This window comes from Sinocyclocheilus anshuiensis, unplaced genomic scaffold (assembly GCF_001515605.1).
Source record: "Sinocyclocheilus anshuiensis isolate Anshui unplaced genomic scaffold, SAMN03320099.WGS_v1.1 scaffold734, whole genome shotgun sequence".
Taxonomy (NCBI): Eukaryota; Metazoa; Chordata; class Actinopteri; order Cypriniformes; family Cyprinidae; genus Sinocyclocheilus; species Sinocyclocheilus anshuiensis.
This window is the reverse complement of record NW_015544176.1, coordinates 449,361-457,777: the sequence shown is the minus strand read 5'-3', so window position 1 is coordinate 457,777 and position 8,417 is coordinate 449,361. Positions and strand designations below refer to the sequence as shown.

Below are 8,417 nucleotides of genomic sequence, written 5' to 3'. Positions count from 1 at the left end.
AAAAAAATTAACTTAAATGATTTTAGCAAATGGCTGCAATATAACAAAGACTGAAAAATTGAAGGGGGTCTGAATACTTTCCGTACCCACTGTATATTGATTTCTTAATTGGTTAGATTTTTAAAATGCATTAGCATTAGCTTCTTGTCGATCAACCGGTTCACATTTACAGTGTTTGCTGCGTAAAAATATGGGTCGATTTTCGCAATGGTCTGCACAAAAACAGCAGAAGGGCTTATTGAAAATGCAGATTTCGTGCAGCGCTCATATTTATTCAATGAAATCACAGCCTTTTGAAGTTTAATCTTCACATTAAGCTATTTTGCAATTCTTGTCTTTCCGTCCCCAAATTTACGCCCTCTTGAAATAATAATTAAGGCTTTGTTGTACCATTTAAGACTTTTATGGCCTTAAATTTGATTTAACTGAATTTAAGATGTTGGTGGGATCAAATTGCATGATATTAGGAGAGTTCAGCTGGACAGTAAGAAAATCACAGTGTCTGAGTTTTCAGTCATTTTTTGAGTCTTCGTGCGCCAATTATTATTTGTTGCGTAGCGAGTGGTATGTTCAAGTAAGCTAGGTATGCGCAGATGCTGCGCAATTAGGCTGTATTTAATAAATCATGATGACTCACGAGTTCAGTATTTGCACTAAATCTGCGCAGATTTGGCTTACATTAACTTCCCCAACAATTTAATGAGTGAAGAAAAGTAACCTGCCAAATTGGCTATAGTGATTTGACAACGTCACCCGCCATAGCTGATTTTGACCCGCATTTGGCGGGTGTTAATTTCAGTCCCTGAATATAATATAATATAAAATAATATAATAAAGGAAAGCCCATTTTTTAAATATTAGATGCTGTCAAAATGGTTATTATATACATGCAGCCCAATCATAATCGCGGGCCCATAGAGACTACAGTATATCAGTGTGACTGTCACTCCACAGGCCACAGCCCCTGTCACCATCCCCTCCACCAGCTCCACTGGCTTCACCCCCTCCAGCAGCAGTTTCAGTATCTCCTGGCAGTCCCCACCCGTCACTTTTACTGGCACCTATGTGAGTACACACACACACTCACACGCTCCTGTGCCCATCACACACATGCACACACTGAACTCCAGTGTGCCTTGCATTAGGCTGTCCCTTTATACACACACACACACACACACACACACAATAGAGTCCTGACCGATCGTGTCTCATAATTGCCTCCTGATCTACCACAGTTTGGCCTCTCATTTGATGACAGTGATGTCAGGTAAATCAAATGTGCAAACACAACTGTGAGATGTGAGTCAGTCTGACAAACACAAATCTCAACACTGATACATAACCGAATGCACAAACGCTCACAAAACAGGCTAAACAGTGCTCAGTGTCTCTATAAATTGTGCTTTGAGATTTTTATGACCGGAAATGGATGAATGATGTCTTTGGCCTTGTGTGAGGGATGTTAAATCTCTCTCCGTCTGACTGCAGGCCTCTCCCACTCACAGCCGGACGCAGGGCTTTGGGGAGCAGCGCTCTCAAACCATTGCAGTGCTCTCGTCTCCCCCCAGAGCCGCAAGCTCATTCAGGTACAGTCTTAACTACACTTCCTTTCAGTCTTAAATTAAGAGTTTTACACCTCAAGGAATGAACATAGTACTTTAAAGGGGTCATATGATGTCTTCCCACATAGTGAGGTAGATATGTGGGGGCGTGTTCGAACGAGCCGTTTTAGGGGGGTGTGGCTGACTCTTAACTTTTATAAAGAATATCTCTTTGGATTTGAGACTTTAGTCTTTGCAACTTTACAGATCTTCTTTATGCACCAAGAGCTTTTAACACTCCAAAGAGAAAGGAAAAAATGAAATTGCATCATATGACCCCTTTAAAATGGCTCTGTAAAATGGTTAGACTTGACGAATGCTGGAGGTGTGGCTCCCGTAAAGGACATTCTTCAAATTTTTATGGGCGTCCAGATGTAAGAATCTATTTGCACATCATAAACCCTTTTTATGTAGTGTGGTAAAGTACAATTATCAATAAGTTCTGGTCTCTGCTTACTTGGTATGATGCCAGAAGCATGTGAAAAGTCCGTAAACCCAGTGGTGTTGTGTTAATAGGCAGTATGATCATACTCAGATACTGGAAGGTACCATATTGGTTATCCAATATTAGATAATTTTTTTAACTTATCGCAATTGGTTGATATTGTATATTTAATTATCTCTATTTCTCTATTTTTACATTTAGATTACAGTGTACACAATGTACACTCACATTAAATAATTCCAGTCATATCAGAGACCTCAAAAAATCTCTATTATTCCCCTATGATCATGATTTTGAAATCACATTATCCATGTCTTACTTGAAAATCACAAGCTTCAAATGAACTTGCCTTGAGCTCCAGATGTGGCACAATAAGATCCAGCAACAACTAATTATTCAACCAAATTGTTATTATGGAAGTACTTTTTTTTTTTTTTTTAAATAATATTTGCTTTTATATGTTGAACATTTTTTGTAAAACCGTTTTTGTGTTTTTTCATGTGCTGCGCAGTAGGAAGTCACGAGGCGAGGGAAAGAAGTGTCGTAAGGTGTACGGCATGGAAAACAGAGACATGTGGTGCACGGCCTGCCGCTGGAAGAAAGCCTGCCAGAGATTTGTTGACTGAAACAGCTGTGACGGCTTAAACACAAAAACAGGGTGGGCTTCCTTTGCATGCATAGCATAATGAAATACATCCCTTCTCTTTGTTGCTGACCACAGCCCCACCCTGCTTCACCTTAAACCCACGTGGACTTCGAGGGTCAAACCCTTATGCATTCCCTCCAAAACCAACTGAGGAGAGTTGCTTTACACTGCAAAAAATAAAACAAAAGACTTGTGATCCATCTCTTTTTGTTTGTGTTCAGTATACTGCCTTTTTTTTCAGTTCCTAAAGGACCAGCCAGGGCAAGACCAGCCTCTGCCCTTGCTCTTTTTAAAAGAGAAGAAAGCTCTCTTTCAGACTTTGTAAATGCTATAAAACACAACTGGAGAAAGTGTTTCTTTTTCCATGGGCACTTTTTTGCATTTCTCCTGCCCATTTTATTAAAGGTTAAGGGTTGGACAGCCAGAAAACCCTGTCTTCTCAAGAATGTACCACCACAGGGGTTTGTTTTAGGATGTTGACTGGACGGCTCTCCTGAATGGAAATTCATCAATGCAAAAAAAAACAAAAAAAAAGTATGGGAAGAGAAGGACTTTCAGCTCCCCCTTTCAGCCGTGCTGACACAAGCAATTGCACCTACAAAGGACAGATTTTATATCTCTGGTTTTATATTTGCGTTTACCAATAGGACATTTCTTTCAGGGATGCAATCAGTAAAAGCAAAACCAGCAGTTAGATTTAACAGCAAAGAACTCAGTGCTTTTTGTCACAGGAATATCTTGCTACCAAAAATGTTTTTTTTATGTGCCATTTCCCTTTTCTTTTTTTTTTTTTTTGCTTTTTGTGCAACTGACTTCAACAGAACGAAGTACAAAAAATGCGATCATTAAAACCCAATGGGACAGACTCGCATCAAAGTTAGCGATCGCAAAAAACAGTCATTCAGGCAACACAACCTCTCCTTCCCATAGGACTCCATCAGCAGGAATGAACTGCATTCATATTAGAGCCATATATGAACCCGCTGTGTTTTCACGCCACAGTCTGTTGCCTAGAGAGGTAAAGGTAAAGAAAACTCTGCAAAGTGGTTAATTTTACTTCTGAAAGGTGAAGAGCTCTTTACCTCTCACCTTTTTCCTGACCTCACAGGTTCAAGTAGGAAGTCATAAAAATAGCAAATGCCACATCTACTCCAGCACAGGAGCTGGAAGCACTCAGATGTGGTTTTGTTATTCTTCAGTAGTTGGTACAGTATTGTGTAACACGGCAGAACATTGGTCAGAGGAGGATGGACATCTTTTCACGATGGGCTTCTTTGCAAAGGGTGACCAGGATGGAATGAAAATTGTTAAGTTCTGGGACGTTGACACTTGGTTTGGCTCACAAGGAATACGGCAGCTCGGTTGGCAATTGTTATCTGGCACTTTTTTGGTGGCTCTGATAGTCTAATATGATATTGTCTATATAACATCAACACAAGCTAATTAACTCATCATATACATGCAAAGAGTGCTTATTGCGATCAGCTCATTGTCTGTATCTGTTTTGTTCATCACATGGTTCCCCTTTCACTTACTATCAATATGTGTATATAGGTAAGATATATAGTATTGAATGCCCAGAGTAACACTTGGTTTTATTGGAAGAATAAAGTAAGGCTTTGTTCACACTGCACACAAATCAGGTTTCAAATCCGATTTCAATTATTAGATCCATTTGTTTGCACAATGTAGTCAATATCCTGTGTTATCTACATGGGTTATTTAGGAATGCTATAACCATCACCCTGACAAGAGATGAAAGAGGCTCACAAACATCTAAAAGTACAGTAGACTACTTGGAACCTGATTTGACCATTTACACTAAGATGCATTAAAGAAATATGATTTAATCTGATTTCACACCTGTTATGGATGTGGTTTGGATCTAGTCCATAAACATCAGATTTCATGTTGTCTTTTGCAGTTCTGACTACAAAAAACCCAATATGGCGAAAAATGGATTTTCATCTCATTTCATGCCACAAATGGATGTGGTTTGGATCTGGTTTGTTTTATGTGGCCTTTCATGAAAAAAAAGGTTTTTCGCTGCCTGTGTGAATAAAGCCAGATACTAGACCAACGGAAAAAAACTAAGAGCATTTTAAATGTGAATCTATAATTCAAATCCATGTCAATAAATATGCATTTAAATCACATCTCCAAAAAACTCCCATTGGTTTAGTGTCTTAATAGACAAGAGGAAAAAAAACAACAACAATCAAGAGTTCATGACTGTTTCTGCGTTTTGATCTATAATTTTCCTTTTTTCTCCCATTCTGTTGACACGATTCAACAGATCTTGCATGTAAAAGGTCTCCAGGACCGTGCATTTTCCGTATGACTGGAGGCAAGCCGTTTGTGAAAGCACAGCTATGCTGAAGCCACACACCAGCACCCAAGGGCTCTAGCACTCCAATTCTACTCCAATGTTTATTGAAACTTTTTGTGATCTCATGCCAGAGATGAAAATGAGTTTTAATAATTAAAAGCTGCATATTTTGGCCCCTCCGCTGGTGTGAGGAACATCTCAGAGGCTGCTGCTTGTCTCTCCATTCCCTTCCTGGTGCTATTTTAGACCAAAGGGTCTGAGAGATCTCACAGGCGTTTTACGTAAGAGGGCAAGCTGATGTCTACAGTTGTTTACACTCAGTATATACTTGGGGAAACTCCTTCCATCACGTTTCCTACAATTGAGACCTTTAGGAATGGGTTTTGGGAATATATTTCTAAATGGTACCTAAAAGTTACTTAAAAATGTGCTCTTGCCTCGGATAAGCTGTTAAGTGAAGTTAAGATCACGGTGCATTTGGTTTCTAATGATGTTTCACACACCTGTCACCATGGTGCTTATGTATTGGCTGCAGTTTTGTTAGCTAGACCACGGCGCATTACTCGTGTTCATTAGGGATGCTAGTTTACTTGTGCACAGCCCTTTTGTTGTACAGTGTGAAATTTAACAGACACGGTGCATATCAAGCTGCAACATGAGTATGTCGTCTTTTCACTATTTACTTTCTTTATCGCCAACTTTGTTCACAGGTTAAACAGTATAATGTACCTACAATACCTATATAAGCTACCTGGTATACAGTATTTAGGACTAGTGCTGCTCATGAAAGCTATCTTGGTCCACGTCTCATAGTAACGCAGTACTAAGCTTTCATTGTTCAGATTCAGTAGGACGCTGAGGTGTTAGCTGTCTTTAGCCTAAGTAGTCTTCTCTGGTTCTGTGTAAACATACCGTATAGGTAATTAACAATAACTAATAATACTATTATATTACTCAAAATGTGTAACTGTTTTGATCCATATTCTAAGCTACTTTAACAACACCGGTGTACAGATCCTAGGGAACATATTAAGATGCTTCCTGTTCTGAACTTTCACCAGGTCCAGAGTTTAACATGCTAGTTTAGCCGATTTAAAAGACAGTGCCATGTTTTTTCCCACGCACTGATGTGAGGAAAATCTGAAAGTGCGATGTTAATCAGATACACATATGTCTTTGGTTGGTATTAGTGTTGGATCTGTGCAGATGTTTAGAGTGGGTGTGCATATCCCATGTCAGACTGACCCAATCTGATTGTCTTTGCGTAGACTGAATCGTTTGTCTGCCAGATGGCAGATGGGCCACTCAGTAGTCTACTTACATAAGTTGTGTGTTTGTGTCGAGCCACAAGCAGCAAGAATGAGTAGAGGCCGTTGATGGGACTGAGTCTGCAAAAAAAAAAAAGGCTGTAGTCGAGACGAACATTCCAGACTGCACATTTAAATCTTTTTGTTACGAAACCGCATCATCAGGATGGAACTAACTCTCTCTTAGAGGGCTTATAATCACTGCTGTCATTTGACAGTATTGGCATTTTGCAATGCATACTACCGATAAAATAGCTGCCGGGTTCCCATGGTACATGATCAGGTCATGTCTGTCCTAGGCGGAAAGGGGCCCTGAGAGGTTTTGTTTTTGTTTTCCGTGGAGGGGGCCAGTCCCTCTGACCGCTTTCAGGAATGTATTTGTATGAGGATATGTAGGAGTCTGACTGTGCCTTGGTGAGGTCTGAGATTGTGCGTGGAGATGCACAGAAAAGCAAAGGAATGTTTCTGGTGTCGGCTTGTCTGAGTTCAACATTTCGTCTGGATTTAAACGTGTGGGAGTGGAGGACCCTTTTTTACTGATTTGAGGACTAGCTCTTGCTTTTTTTTCTGCTCAAAGAGCCTTTTGATGAATTTGAAGCTTGGGGGTGGGGGGTGTCTTTTCCCGGTTGTGCTTTGTAAATGATTTTTAGCTACAATATCGTTGTTTTTGGCTTCTTGTTTTCATCTCCAGTTTTGGAAATGCAGCAGGAAACGTTTAATCAACATTTTAAACAGAGGTTTGTTGAATACGGCTGTGTTTTAAGGACTGGGGAGTGTTTTTCTTACAAGATGCTTATACAGTGAGATCATCCATTATTGTCAGAGACTACAACTCTAGCCTAACAGATAGGACCATGCACAGAAGATCTTAGCATTATGAATCGCAAGCTTGGCTGGATCCAGATATTGATTTATGCTTTCCATCATGTCTCTCAAAGTAGGCCTGCATGATTTGGGGAAAAAAAAACAGCCTTTGTGATTTAATTATTGTATTATGCCATCTTACGATTTTGGTTTTATTTTGATTAATCATGCAGCCCTATCGCAAAGGATCTCAAAGAGAATAAGCAGGACGTAATGTGACACATTTCAGTCTCAAGCCTTGCTGTTGTCAGCAAAAAAAAACAAAAAATTCTAAACAAGTTGCTTTACATCTTGAAAATAAGATGCCAAAAGACACCATAGGAATGTAGGCTCAGCGCTCTGAATGGATTATCTCACTGCTGACCTTTGTCAATCAAGAACCATGTTAACCTCAAGAACTCAAAGACTGTCTCACTGGATTTTTACACTTTTTCAAGTATTTGCTGATCTAACTGTATTTTTTAATACTGCATGTGCATGCTGAAGAATAGAAACAAAAAAATATGATCTGAATGTATGAATGTGTTGTTTGTGATGTTTTATCTGTAAAAACAGGCACAGGGCAGGCAGGCTGCTGTTACTATAGGAATTACTTGCAAAATCCACTTCCTCTGAAAATGTATTTTCATCATGTGATTTCAGCATCTTTTCATAGTCGCCCATTTTCATGCTATGTTCTGAAACAAAGCCCCCCACCCAAAAAAAAACTATTGTGGATAATGGGGCCTAAAACAAAAACGTTGAGAACCACTGCTATAAGCTGTTCTGTATGGAAAAGAGCAGCATGAACATTCTTCAAAACATTTATTTTTTGTGTTCCAGGTAAAATCTCTTTAGACTCTTTTTTTTCCTGAGTCTGATTGGCTGAAGCGCTGATAGAAACTGCCACATTCTGCAGTCATTCCACTGGGTCTGGGCCGAAAGCCAAATGTGTGTGGCTTCTTCTTAGACCTGTTCTATACTTAGCAGCATGTGCTCATATCTAGTGATTTTATAGTCCATTGAGAGGAGGGGGACTGCCATAAAATCAAACAGATGCTGATGATAAAACAACCAGCTTCTGACCATCGTAGCACAGGTGATAATAACAAACGCCTGACGGATACTACATAAGCACTTCGAAATGATCTAAAAGAGAGGATCAGTTCACCTCAAAGACCAAATGTAGTCAGCCCAAACTGTGCTTTTTGTTTTTAGTTCACACATGTCTGTCCCATTGTCTGAT

The 8,417-nt window shown here is 39.6% G+C and overlaps 1 protein-coding gene across 3 annotated transcripts in view; it reads left to right on the top strand.

Annotated features, from left to right (window-relative positions):
• LOC107696217 (zinc finger protein 704-like) overlaps positions 1 to 7,310 on the top strand; it is a 72,006-nt gene extending 64,696 nt beyond the window's left edge. The window contains exons 7-9 of one of the 3 annotated variants that reach the window (XM_016496471.1): positions 955 to 1,065; positions 1,489 to 1,586; positions 2,561 to 7,310. In XM_016496471.1, the coding sequence (XP_016351957.1) occupies positions 955 to 1,065; positions 1,489 to 1,586; positions 2,561 to 2,672 (321 nt within the window). In that variant the 3' untranslated portion in view covers positions 2,673 to 7,310. Of the gene's footprint in view, positions 1 to 954; positions 1,066 to 1,488; positions 1,587 to 2,557 lie in introns of all 3 variants that reach the window. The other 2 variants (XM_016496470.1, XM_016496472.1) reach the window with 2 other exon arrangements.
• Positions 7,311 to 8,417: the final 1,107 nt, after the last annotated feature.